Consider the following 14,508-nt stretch of genomic DNA (forward strand, 5'->3'; position numbering starts at 1 on the left):
CTGACATTTTTGTCTTTGTAAACAATCATTCCATAACCTCACTTAATAGAGATTACGAAAATTAACTTGTAGTGATCTACTCATAGCATTCTCTCTCTCTCTCTAAAACCATAAGAAAAACAGACACAAAAGAATTTGAGCACAGAATTAATTTTTATAAACCTTAATATTTTTATAAACATACAAGGCGCTAGGCGGACAATAGAGGTGGGTATTAGTGGGTAAGGTCCGCATCATACGTATAAATTATACGGATATCTAGTGGGAATTGATTCATGCGGATCTCGATACAAAAATAATTTCGTATGTGAATTGAGAGTGAACTTAAGTGATTCGTCCCATCAGATTTTCGTGTTTGATACAGGCCGATGAGATACATTAGATATTATTTCATTTTTATTAATTATTGAAATGCGAATACGAAACTGCTGAACACTGGAACAATACTTATAATTAACAGATAATTGGCGGAATGATGTGTATTTCGTATTTAAATGTTGAACTCTGATCGAAAATATAACACTAATTATAGAGGCTATTTCTGAAATAATAAGTGCTTTCTTTGTTTTCTGGTTTCGAGAAAATTAATTAGGATAATTATAAATCCTGAGCATCTTGTGAACGTGCACGACCAGAATGCTTTGGAGTTTGGACTCGCTAAATGCATGAAGCGCTTCTAATTGGCTGACATTCTACTTGTTTCCGCAATCAAGCAAATCTTATAGTAGGTTCTATATTCCTTATATTAGAATTTAAGGATATATACACGATAGTGAGCGTGATACAAGACGAAAAGGGAATGAGTAAGCGACAAGAGCACGCAATAAGTACATACAAGTGCAGATGCATATTTTTATGTTGACACATTTCGCATCATGCGGGTCAGTGAACGATCTGTATTGCTCATCTCTAGGGGGTAAATGACAAATGGCCAATGTTAAATCGAGAAACAAGAATGACAGCGTATGCTACCGTTTCACTTTAATACATTTATTTTAAGTTTATGTTACTTGTAAATAGGGTAAAAAATTTCGAGACTGTATTTGTTTCAATAAAAATTTGTTTTTACTACTTAACTATCGTTTCAGAAAGCGCGCGCCATTATTCCATGGCTAGAAATTGGCCTCAATGATTTGGGATCGAGGGGGATTATCCCTCTTTATCCTGCCTCATCTCGTGTAGGCCTGGACAGCCTTCGTAGGTGGGCCCCATCCGTCGTCTACCCCGACCGCAAATGCGGCCGGTGTAGGCGCTTTGTGGGACCTCCTTTTGTCCTGGCTGGGCCCCGCCGGCTAGGGCCCTTTCTTCTGGCGCTCTTCTTGCTTCGCCGGCTCGTCTGTGTAAACCCCGGGGGTAGTGTCATGTTTATGTGTGGTATGGTTGGGTAGGGTAGTGCGGCTATGCAGCCTGGGATGCGCTTTGCTAAGGTGGCCCTTAGGCTAGCGCGGGAGGGGAGGGTTAAGGAGGGTATGGGGGGTGTGTATGTGTGTGTGTGTGTCGTTGTCTTCGTTTCTTGATCCTGGCTGTCTCTGAAACAGAAAAGGTTAGCGGGCAGGGGGGGGGTCATTGGGGTGGTCACCCAGGGTCAAAAAGTTGGTGTCTAGGTCTTTTGTGTTTGTCGGTCACGTCGGGTACGTAGTCAACGGCTTGCCTGAGGAGGGGATTGTCATGTCTAGCGGCTACGTCAAATCGTTTCTCCGCGTTTTGTCTTATTGTCTGTGTAGCGTTTGTGTATTGTAAGTCTCGTAATATGTCAGTGTTTCTTACGTACCAGGGCGCGTCGGTGGCCGTGCGGAGGGCTATGTTTTCCACAGCCTGTAATGACTTTAAGTGGCTTTTTGCCGCGTGACCCCACGCCGTGGAGGCGTAGGTTAGCTGCGGTTGAAGTACCACCTTGATAAGCGTTCGCTTATTCCTTAAACTGAGGGTGTTTCCACCTTTGAGTAAGGGATAGAGCCTAGCCCTGGTGGTCTTCGCTCGCGCCACCGTCTCCACGATGTGCGGTTTCCACGTGAGACGCTGGTCCATCGTCACGCCCAGGTATCGTGTTTGTCGATTCCAGGAGATGGGTTCCTGGGATAGTGTCAGTCTGTCAAGGTTTTGTGGGATTTTTCGTTTGGTAAAAAGGATAGCCGAACTTTTGTTGGGATTAATTTTGACTTTCCACCTGTTGCACCAGGTTTCAAGTTGGTCTAAGGAGCTTTGGAGGAGGTAGACGGAATATCTAGGATCTACGGATTGGGATGTGATTGTCAGGTCGTCGGCGTATAAGTATATGTTGGTGTTGGGGGGATGTGGGATGTCGGAGTTGTAAATGGTGTATAGGTGTGGGGACAGGACGGTGCCCTGGGGGACACCGGCCTCCATGGGACGGGTGGTGGAAAGGGAATCTTGGATTTGGATGCGGAATTTTCGGTGGTGTAGGTAGGATTTTATGAGTTTGGTAAAGGATATGGGATATTGGTTGGTGAGCATTTTCATCAGTAGGCCTTCATGCCAAACCGTATCGAAGGCCTTTGCGACGTCCAGGAAGACAGCACCAGTGTACTGTCCCCTGTTGAAGGCCGCCGTGATGTGCTCGGTAAGGCGAAGGATTTGGAGTTCAGTGGAGTGATTGGGTCGGAAGGCGAACTGCTCGTCTGGAATGACTTGCAGTTCTTGGGAGTGGGTTCTTAGACGGGTTAGGATAATTTTTTCTACCACTTTGCTCATAGCCGGGAGCAGGCTAATGGGCCGGTAGTTGGATGGGATGGTGTGATCTTTGTTGGGTTTTGGGATAAGGATTATGTTTGCTGTTTTCCAGCGGGTAGGGAAGTGTCTTAGTCTGAGTGTCGCGTTTGTTATGTTTAGTAGGGCCATGAGGCCCTTGTGTGGTAGTCGTTTAAGTGTCGTGTTATGTATATTGTCGGGTCCGGGGGCTTTTCTGTTTTTAAGTCTGCGTATTGTCAGTCTTAGTTCGTCAGGTGTTGCGGGGGGGATTATGTCATTGTCTGGCTCTCTGTCGACGCGTCGGGCCGCGCGCTCAGCCACTATCTCGAATTCCTCGTCTTCGTCGGGCAGCTGAGGCAGTCTACACTGCAGTTCCAGGCTATCGGCGAAAGCCTCGGCCTTTTCCTGGTTCGTGTAAACCACCCCCACACTACCGTGGATTGGAGGAATTTTACGGCGAGCGGTCTGTCGCAGGGCCCTCTGCGTTTTCCAGAGGCTGTTGTCTTGTGGATCCAGCGACTCCAGGTGCCTAGCCCAGTTATCCTGGGCCAGTTCATCCAGAGCCGCCTTCACCCGTCTGTTAAGTACGTTTAAGTCATGTCTGTGTCGGGGGAGGCGGGTGCGGGTGGCAAGCCGTTTCGCACGTCGTCTGTCACGTATTAAGTTTTTTATGTCATCGGGGAGGGTGCCCCGGGGGTTTGTCAGTCGGGGGACAATAGTCTCCGTCGTAGTCTGAGTCAGGGCGTTTTTAATGTCAGTCTCAAGGGAGAGGATTGCCGCCTCCAGATCATGGGTGGTTTCGATGACTGGGAGCGCCATGTTTCCTTGCATTACTGTTCGGAAACGCTCCCAGTCAGTGAACCTCCTCGTGAAGGTGCCTTCATATCTCTGTCTTCGCCCCAGATCCAGAAATATTGGATTGTGGGCGGAAGACCCTTCGTATTGGGTGGATATTTGGGCATTTAACGGTATAGATTTTAAAAGGGCAATGTCGATGACGTCGGGGGTTTCAGAAAGCGGCGAATGATACTACACCCGGTATTCCGTCAGCTTCATACAGTTGGTAAACAAAATATAATTCGACTCGGTATTTGATTTAAAAATAGAGATGGGCAATGAGAAATTTTCCGTCCCGGAAAGTTTCCAAAACGGAAATTTTCCGGGAAGAAATAATCGAAGCTTGAGAAATTTTCCCTGGAAAGTTTCTGGAAAAATTTCCGTCAGAAATTTTTGGGGAATATTTCTAACAATTTGTATACTTGGAGCCAATTTTACTTCTAACTTCTGTGAAGACAAGCTCAAAAAATCATTCGTTAATTTCGGATTTTCGGTTAATTCGGAATAGCATAAGGCCATATTATCCAAATTAGTCACAAAACACTAACACTTACTTATTTTAATCTTTGTTATGTCTACAATCTACATAATAGAGAGCAATACAAGACATAAATTGCCTCTCCCTTTTCAAATTTAAATAAATTTTGATAGTTGAACCAAAGTACAATTACATTTTAAAACTAGTATAATTATTTAATGTATTTACTATTAATTTGTTAAAAAATAAAGATAAATAGAGTTTTGTATATTATATAGTGTTTACTGCACTGCGACCTGTGGCATGAAATTTTTATTAACCTATGATTAATAATTTATATTTTTCCAATATTTATACTAATGTAAACAAAAATGTATGTTTTTGGCCTTTTTGGAAAACTGATGGTATGTACAATACCAAATTCAAAAAAAAAATTTTTGAAAATTTCGGAAAATTTCCGGAATTTTCAATGGAAACTTTCCAGGAATTTTCATAGTTTGGGAATTTTCCCATCTCTATTTAAAAATAATTTCAAAGCGTTCTAGAGAGCACTTATTATTATCCCTAAAAAATTAACCCCCGGTTAGAGTTATGACACCTGTATATTTGCTACAAGCTGCCGCTGATAGCGGTAATAGCCATGGGCATAGGTAGGATTTTTGCTTGGGGTGCGCCTTGAGGGGCCAGGTGGCTAGTCTGACCAAATAGATTTATTGGATTGTTTTTGGGGAGGGCACGGGGATCGGGGGTCGTGTCTACTTCTAGCGCGACTGGTAATAATGCTAATAGCTGAATTCCAGAGGGCATCTTACGACGTTGTAAAGAAACAAAAATCAAGAACATATTTATTTTATTTTAAACATGGACGGAAATTCCGTAATGTTAGGAAATATTGGGAATTATATATGCCGCAGGTCTAAGACCTGGTTTACATTGACAATTGATTCATGAATAAATTCAGGAAGTTCTTCATGAATTAATTCATAAAGGGTTTGGTTTTACACTACTAGAGACTTCGTCAATTTCTTTGACACATAAATCGGTACTACCAACAAATCAAAGCAGCAAATAAATTACAAATTTTATTCAAAAAATTGTCTTAGCTATCCACATATATGTAATGGTACAATAGCGGTACCGTTTTGACATTATTTATAAATATTAGTTTTTGTAAGCAACAGATCAGTGCAAACAATATAAAAGTAGTATGATGCCACACAATTACATATGGTGATCTGAGGCTGAAGATTTGTTGGGTTGGTACTTCTGAGCTACTTCATATTTTAATTTTCGTGAATTTCTTACTGAACAAATTCATGAAGTTAAAGAAATGTTTGATTTATTTTTTTATTATAAAAGGAGCTTAAATGATGTAGCAAAGAAATTGGATCGTGTATGAGGTTACCTGCAAAGCATCTATTGTTGAGCACAGAAATATTTGAAGAATCTTTGTTTATTAACTGCAGAATTTATAAATTTTCTTTTATAGTTTTTATAACAGCTAGCTTGTCGCTTATTTTCAGGTGCCTATCACAGTTGTACACTTGATTTCTGCAATTGATGTTCTTGGTGAGAGTTGTCTTTAGTTTCATAACGACCATATCAGTTGTACATTTGGATTTTTGAAGAGTCTTTATGTGTTAACTGATGCTTATTTTAGATTATTCATATATTCAATTTGCATTCAATTGTACCCTTGGATTTCTCAAGAATTTTTGTGCTTTAATTGATGCCTTTTCAGATACTTCTCATTTCTAGTTTTATAACTACACAACTACAGAAATCTTTATGTACTAATCGAGAATTTCCCTAAATTTAGTTTCAAAACTACACGTATCACACATGTACATTTCAACTTCACAGAGATATTTGTGTACTAACTGAGGCTTATCTAGATTGTTTTTATATTTAGTTTCATATATACTAGTATCACATTTGTATATTTGGATTTCTGATGGATATTTATCTATTAAATGATGCAATAGAAAATGAGTTTTTATAACTACACCAATCACATTTGTACACTTAGTATTTTTTTTCTTTATGCACTAACTGATGTGCCTTCACATTTGTCTTACGCTTAGCTTCATAATAACCACATGTATCACATTTGTACATTTGGCTTTTAGAAGGGTCTTTATGCATTAACTGATGCAAATAACTCTTATGCTTAGTTTTATAACTACACACATCACACTTGTACATTTGAATTTCTGAAGGATCTTTGAGTATTAATTGATGTATTTTTAAGTAGTCTTTAAAATGAGTCTCATAACTACACTGACCACACTTGTACACTTGGTGCATGTATCACACTTCTACATTTCAATTTCAGAAGGGTCCTTGTGTGTTAACTGATGCCTCTTCGGGTTCCCTTTAAGCTTAGTTTCATGTTTACACTTATCACATTGCTACAATTATGCATTTGTATACTTAGTATTTTTTTTGTGCACTAACTGATGTGCCTTCACATTTGTCTTACGTTTAGCTTCATAATAACCACATGTATCACATTTGTACATTTGGCTTGTGCTACAATTATGCATTTATGGAAGGTTCACATTTCTGAAGTCAAGACTTTTCATATTTGGGTAGTTGGTTGTTGTCAATTAACATTCCGTAGTTTTCGTTAAATCCTGTCTCACATTTATATTCTTCTTTTATTACTCCTACATCTTCTGAAATGCGTCTTTTCTTGCTTTCAATTGTCTCAGCGTCTAAGTCATACGAAGAAGGGACACTGAAAAATTTAAAAATGGTCACAATGAAATAAACAGGAATTAAAATAAGTGTTTTGAGAAACTGAATAACAGAAAATAAAAAACAGTTAAATGAGATGTTTCTAATCATATTTCAAATTTTCTATATTACTGATTACGAAATGTCTGCTATCAAAACACAATAAAAATTAATTGGTATTGCAACACTTTATATCAAAAAATTTGTGTGGGTGAGATATACTTCAAAGTGTCTATCTTAATGGTCACTGCTACTGGCACAAATCACATTTTTGTACTTACTGGCAGAGAGTGACCTACCAATCTGTACGTACTATGGAAGTAACGACAGTATCGTACCAGTCGAAACAAAGTTTTTAACTAAAGATATTGTAGGAAACAGCAACTCTGTGGACTAAACCCCACCCAGCATTGAGTTACATTCGCTAAGATTGTTCATCCACAGAATAACTATACTCGACGGCCGAAAATATAGATAGTGATTCATTGCTAGCTCTTGGACTAGTAAGGAGGATGAGGCGTGCGGGGATCGAAAATCCATAGGCGTGTATACGTAAAAGCAACAAGATGTAGAAAATATGGAAAAAATATAATAAAACATAACATCTATTACTTTTAGAGGTTTTATCGAGAAAACTTCAAAAATATTTTAGTAACATTTTGTTTTTAAATTTTAAGTGTTTTCTATAAAACGATGCCCTCTTGGGCATCGATAACCCACCACCACCCGGCTTACGCCGCCGCAAAATATTGTAATGTTTACTATTAATATATTTATTTAAGTAGGTACTTACATATTTTATAATAATTATCTCACGAATATTATCACTGTCACACTTTCACTTCACTGCCACATAATCACTTCACTATTAATATATTTAAATACTTACATATCACATTATTCACATTATATATTTCACATATCACTGTTGCTATCACTATCACTAGAATCATCTTCACCCAAATGAATAATGACTGGTTCTATGAACACTTCTACCGTTGTATCAAGATCCCACATACGTTGTTCCTCTTTCTGTGCATGTCCAATACACTTACACCATGTTTCAGCAGTGACGTGATTAATAGCATCCTGTAATAATAATTTCACGTCGTTTATTTTAAAGGTGGTGTTTTTTCGTGCGATTTCATTCTTTATTTGTGCCCAAACCAACTCAATTGGGTTTAATTCACAGTGGTATGGCGGTAAACGGAGTACACGAATTCCTCGATCTTTGGCCATCTCATCCACTACATACTTAATGTATTGACCTTTTTCTCTTTGGACAATTTTTAATAATTGTACTTTTAGCATGGTTTCTGTATATTCAATATTTTTCGATTGTAACCAGTCCATAATATTTCCTTTTCTCCATGCTGATGTCGGTAACATTTCAACTCTTCTACTATGATAAGGTGCGTTATCCATCACAACAACTGCTCCTGGCTCCAGATATGATAAAACATATTCAAACCATTTTTCAAACACGTCGCTGTTCATATCTTCATGATAATCTCCCGTTTTTCGTGACTCAAATACATGCAAACCATTTTCTAAAAATCCCGTATCGCTTCCAATATGTGTTATAATCAATCTTCGTCCTTTTCCAGAAGGTGCCTTTAATCCAGTAGAAAATCCATCTAAAAATGCTTGTCTCTTACTCTTAACATTACCATCCTGCCAAACTTTTGATACAGTATGACCTTCGTTTACCCATGTTTCATCCATGTAATATATCTTCTTACCAGATGCACGAAGTTCTCTTATTTTTTCTAAGTATTCTCTTCGCCATACCACAATTTCGTCTTTTTCAACGAGCATACTATTCCGATTCCGTTTCAAATATCGAAAATTCATGTCACGCATTATTCTTCTAAGAACCTTATCAGAGAAATTAGGAATATCCTCATCTTCAGCTATTGCAGCTTGAATTTTCTTTATCGTTGGTATTTCATTTCTAAAGAAAAATCCATGAATTTTCCTACGTATGGAGTATTTCACGTCAACGTCGACTTCTATTTTCTTCCTCCCTCGTGTTTCCACTTTTTTCTTCTTTGGATTCACTTCTACACTATTTTTTATGGCACGATAAACAGTAGCAACGGATACTTTTGTCAACGAACTACACATATCAACAGCTTCACTTACACTTGTATTAGAATTTCGCGACCGAATTCCTTTATACACGTTTTTTACCATTATTAATTCCGCATCGCATAGGTTAGGGCGTTTATGAGCAACAGACCGTTTGCTACAACCGGCACTTTGATCCATTTTAATTATTATTCCTACGTTTTAAAACGTCCCGATTGTATTTTTTTAATTTATAAATTTACTATAGTCACGGAATATGCAAACCCTCGCGCGCGCTTATAGTTTGACGTTTCTAACTACGGCTAACTCGAATTCTACGTACGTCCGTTTACACCCACTAAAAAGAGCATTTCCCTATCTGTAATAAGTGCGATAGACAGAGATAGGAAATAAATCGCGTTCAGTGTAACTCAGTCTATGACTGTTATAGATCCTATCGATGTGCAAAGAGAGCGGCACATCAATTAACATAAGCAAATAATATTGAACCGTTATAAAAATCATTTTAAGTTTTATACACTTTACGGTAATAGTGTTTCTATATTATGTATTATTATGTATGAATCACTATCTATATTTTTGGCCGTCGAGTTTGGACATAGGCCGTAGGTACTAAGTAGTACATTTAACAAAATTTTCCTTACCCATCCCGATCCTCTTCTCCCTTTATTTCAATTTCCTCAAATTTGATATAAACCGGCATTTCACCACTTTCATATTTCTCTTGCTCATCCTGATCGTCTTCCAGTTTTATTTTAATCTTTTCAGATTTAATAACAGACTCATTATCAGCACTTTTGTAGTTTTCCTGTGCATTAAAGTATTCCTTTAAAAACCCGCCATGTGTACCAAGTGAATTCAAACAAGGTCTGCATGTAACAGGCTCGCTGGTAGCACTGATGTTCTGCAATAAAAAAAAATGTGTTAAACTTTATAGGAATATATAGTTTTTTTTGGGACTGAAGAAAGCATTAATGGAATAGTCTTTCTGATATCAATTGAAGAACCAAGAGGATGATACCAGGTACCAGGTTCGGTCGCTGACCCAGCAACTAGGCACTGAAATATTTGAAAAACTTGTTCCCACATTTATTTAGCTATACCCATATACAAGTCTGGTCGAACTAAACATGCAGGTGGTAGAAATGTATATGCCCAGTTCAAGAATGCGTGTGCAAGCAAACGGCGTTACACACTGTTGCTCTGGTCGGCTGCGGCATAAATTTCAGTTGTCACTGTCAAGCAACTTGTCGACACAAGTCGGTTTTGACCAAGGACATTTAAATAAAGGGGACTATGCATGTCACTATCTCATATGTTGGGTGAAGCTAGGCAAGGGGAAAGCAGATGGCTTTATTTTCATCCAACTGATGCACGCGATTACATCTCCAATGTGGTACGTTTTGGAAGGGTCAAAATAAAATATTTTATAGTCCTAAGTCAATATATTTCAACAGCTACTCAGTATTTTTATAAAAAAGAGATTCCATTATAATTCTGAATTTATCTCAATATGTAAAATGATGTCAAAAATCAAGAAAAAGGTTTTTCCACTGTCGATACAATTAATAAAAGTTTTCCACAAAATTAATACCAACTGTAAGTGTAACGAATATATTTAATAACAAAATATTCATAATTAACATATAATAAATTGTTAATCTTTTTATGGAATATATGCAAAGGGCATAAAAGTATATAAATAAGAAAAACACTTGATTCCAAAAAAAATACTTATTATATTTAACATAACGATCAATGGTTACTGATTTTAAAAAAAAAATTGTTTTGTTAGAGAACTTCTAACTCGATCAGTTTCTTATCTAACTTTTTTACCATCTCATGATGAATCCTAATGGTAAAATATTTTTTCAAAATTAACTTTATTAACATTGTAGCATGCCCTGTAAGGGGCTCTTCATCATAGAAATGTTCACCAAAATCATTGTATACGGTACAAGGTAGATTTGACAATGTATTATTAATTAGAACTGGCAACAACTGCTTTACTTTTTTATTAAATATGCCAGCAGTTTTATTAAAAAATCGAAAATAGTGTTCACCTGCCTTACAAACACTGATTACAAACAGAGATGGTCTTGTTAACTGTTTATATTCCTTTCTCGTCAAGAGGATGGNTTAATAACAAAATATTCATAATTAACATATAATAAATTGTTAATTTTTTTATGGAATATATGCAAAGGGCATAAAAGTATATGAATAAGAAAAACACTTGATTCCACAAAAAAAATACTTATTATATTTAACATAACGATCAATGGTTACTGATTTTTAAAAAGAATTTGTTTTGTTAGAGAACTTCTAACTCGATCAGTTTTTTATCTAATTTTTTTACCGTCTCATTATGAATCGTAATGGTAAAATATTTTTTCAAAATTAACTTTATTAACATTGTAGCATGCCCTGTATGGGGCTCTTCATCATAGAAATATTCACCAAAATCATTGTATACAGTACAAGGTAGATTTGACAATGTATTATTAATTAGAACTGGCAACAACTGCTTTACTTTTTTATTAAATATTCCAGCAGTTTTATTAAAAAATCGAAAATAGTGTTCACCTGCCTTACAAACACTGATTACAAACAGAGATGGTCTTGTTAACTGTTTATATTCCTTTCTCGTCAAGAGGATGGAATATGAAACATCACTTTCAATTGTACTTAAACATTTTAAACATGTTAAGATATTTTTTAGTTGTCTCACAACAAATCCAGAGATGTATGAAACTACATCTTGGACATAATCCGTTAAATTCCAAGCAGCAGAATTTAAATAATTTTCGTTAGAAATTTGCTATTTAATATTATTTTCAAAGTTTATGTTGTCAAGGGAATTCTGCAAATCAATATTATCGTCATTTGTTGTCAACTTTGAGCTGACACTACTGCACACCAGTATCGAAGTTGCATCTAAATTAATGGCATTACCGGTGTCTCCAGCTTTTATCTGGGAATGTACTATTAACCTTTTAAAAGCCGCTTCAAACTGTTCTGCAGTAGGGTTATTATTAAAGCCACCTCGACTACATATGGCACCAAAAAAAAAGCTCAAGATGATCCTGTGATAATTTGTATGTTAATATATTTTTCATGTTCATTTTTACTTGAACATGTTCTTCAAATAAGCCTTTTAAACTTTCGATACATATCGAAAACCCTAAAAATCCTGTTTTCCTTGCAGATTTTATAATTAACTCATTATTTAACTTAATACCATGAATGTAATTTTTAATAGTATTCAAATATTGAAAAAGTGCTTATATGTGTTTAATGATGTGGTTTTTTATACTCATATTTAACTAATCTTGTTTTTGAATTAAATATATCAAAAAGATCATTAAAAATTATTACAAACTGTGCAGTTGCTTCCGCATGTTGAAATAATGGGTGTTTACAGTCTTGGCATAAATATAGTAGTGCATCAGAAACACTTTTACTTAAGGTCTGGGTGGCGAGTCTTACTTTCATTTTCTCTTTCATCCATAACAGATGTCTACGTTTCAATTTAGTTAATGCGTGAAGTTCTTGCGAATATTGATAATCAACCTAATTTTCAATAAATAACCAATTAATTTGTTTACCATTACTGTCCTCTAAATTTTTTTGTGATCCAAAACAATTCCTGATAAGCTTTATCATATGGCAAGGATCGGGAAATATAAAAACTTTGTCTTTAGTAACTGGATGTAAAAAAATTTTGTCAATGTTGAAGTATCCCTGAAATTTGCTCCTAACTGACAAGCCATGATAAAATTGGTGGGAGCTCCGTCAAAAGTAAGAGATGTTACTTCTACCCCACTGCTGTTTATAAATTCCAAACCGTTCATAACTAAAGCTGCCTTTTCTTCGGCATTCAATCCATCTAACAAAAAATATCCTACTGGGATTTTCCAATAGTCATTTAAACAAACAAGCATAAATACCAGTGCCTCTTGCTTCTGGTAGGGAATCGCTATGTACATTTGTGCCTACGTCAACATATCCAAAAAATGTTTTACCGTCCCATTCTATCTGCGTACGAATAGACATTTCATCAAGGACAGCATTACAAAATATTTTACACCCTTTTTCTTGTCCTTCTTTAACTTTTACTTTTAATACATTCAACGCCTCATTGCTCCACCCAGGTGCACCATCAACAGTTTTATACCATTTAGAAATTGTGGTCGGATGTGGAACGGAACGATTAAAAAATAATCTCTCACAAAATTATATGCTCTCGGCGAACAAAAGTTTAAAGTAAGCGCAAAAGATCTCATGGCTAGACTATATTTTTATTTACTGGGACCTTTCAGCAATTTTTCAAATAATTCTCCCGTAGCTTCAGGAAGTGACGCCGGAAAACATACATAGTAACTATAAGAAATTTCTGTCATTAATTAAAAATTAACTAATTAATTACTGTCATTCATTTGAAATTGTAAAAATACAAGTTTGTTAGGTAAAATGTCCTTGGTTAGGTATAAGATTCTAATGCAAAGTTAAATATTATGTTACACTGACCACTGGAAAAACACTGCAACTTTAAAATATGATCCTAAAAAGTTTTGCTCAGAATCATTTTCAATCAGCTGTTCAATTTCAAAAAAATAAACGATATACATTCTGTTAACTTAAAAAATGGAAAATGTATACCTACCATTAAAGTTGTCTCTGCATTGTCCGTGATCATTGCCTTCTTCTTTAAAACTTCTATTAAAGAATGAAGGGTCCTTACCCATGTCCAATGTCTTCTAACAGACTGTTGTAAGATTTTAATTTTTTTCTTCTGTTTCAAAACGGTATCCTTTTTAGATGGTTGTACTTTTGGAACAACTACAGACAGTATTCCTCTACAACTAGTTTGAGGGCCAGTAGCAGTATCAGCAGTAGTTTCTGTATCTACTCCCGGTAACATCTTGATAATTTCATCTTGGGTTTCAGACGCAGTAGATGTGCTAGATGTTTCCCCTTTTAAAAAGTCAATGTCTTCTTTATTATCATCGTAAATGATTACTTCCTGATCGGGCTCTAAATCTGTTTTAAATCTGAAAACACAATTTGAATAACATTTTTAAAAATGTGTATTTTTTGCATTAGCAGTTAACAAACTATTTAATATACAACTAATTACTATTTAATATACTCAAATGTTAACCTCCCATATGAATATTTCTCTCCTAGTTATCTGTATAGAAAGTACACTTTGCAATTACCCTCAAAAATTCGACCGAGTAATCTCCAAAAATTTACACTTACCGTTTTGGTGATGGTGTCTCTGCAGAAGATGATGATAAACTGAAACAAATATTTTGGTTAAGATTATCTATAAATTGTTGGTGGCGGAACTCTGTAATTCATGAAATTCGTGTGGGAATACACCACCTTTAAAAATAAAAGGGAAATATAAATACTACATATATTTGCCTTGATACTACAATTATAATCTTTGCTATACAGTTTTGGTTTCTTTCCTTTTTATTTTTACAGGTGTAGTATTTCCAGATGAACTTCATGAATGAAATATTTTAGTTGTAAATCAAATGCATTGACAATACAATTCAAGTAATGTTAATTAATGTTAGGTACTTAATTTGATATTTACATAAAATAATATTTTATTCTTAAAGTAACATAACCATTGTTTT

At 35.9% G+C, this 14,508-nt stretch overlaps 1 protein-coding gene across 1 annotated transcript; it reads right to left on the reverse strand.

Annotated features, from left to right (window-relative positions):
- Window positions 1-6,595: 6,595 nt before the first annotated feature.
- On the reverse strand, window positions 6,596-14,158 carry LOC111692573 (the record flags this gene model as incomplete). Its single annotated transcript, XM_023456630.1, has 4 exons — window positions 6,596-6,764; window positions 9,499-9,758; window positions 13,521-13,908; window positions 14,120-14,158. Coding segments are annotated over 4 exons (856 nt in total), but the record flags the coding sequence as incomplete, so codon positions are not given.
- Window positions 14,159-14,508: the final 350 nt, after the last annotated feature.

The sequence above is a fragment of the Anoplophora glabripennis genome, unplaced genomic scaffold (assembly GCF_000390285.2).
Source record: "Anoplophora glabripennis isolate ALB-LARVAE unplaced genomic scaffold, Agla_2.0 scaffold1952, whole genome shotgun sequence".
In the NCBI taxonomy this organism is placed as follows: Eukaryota; Metazoa; Arthropoda; class Insecta; order Coleoptera; family Cerambycidae; genus Anoplophora; species Anoplophora glabripennis.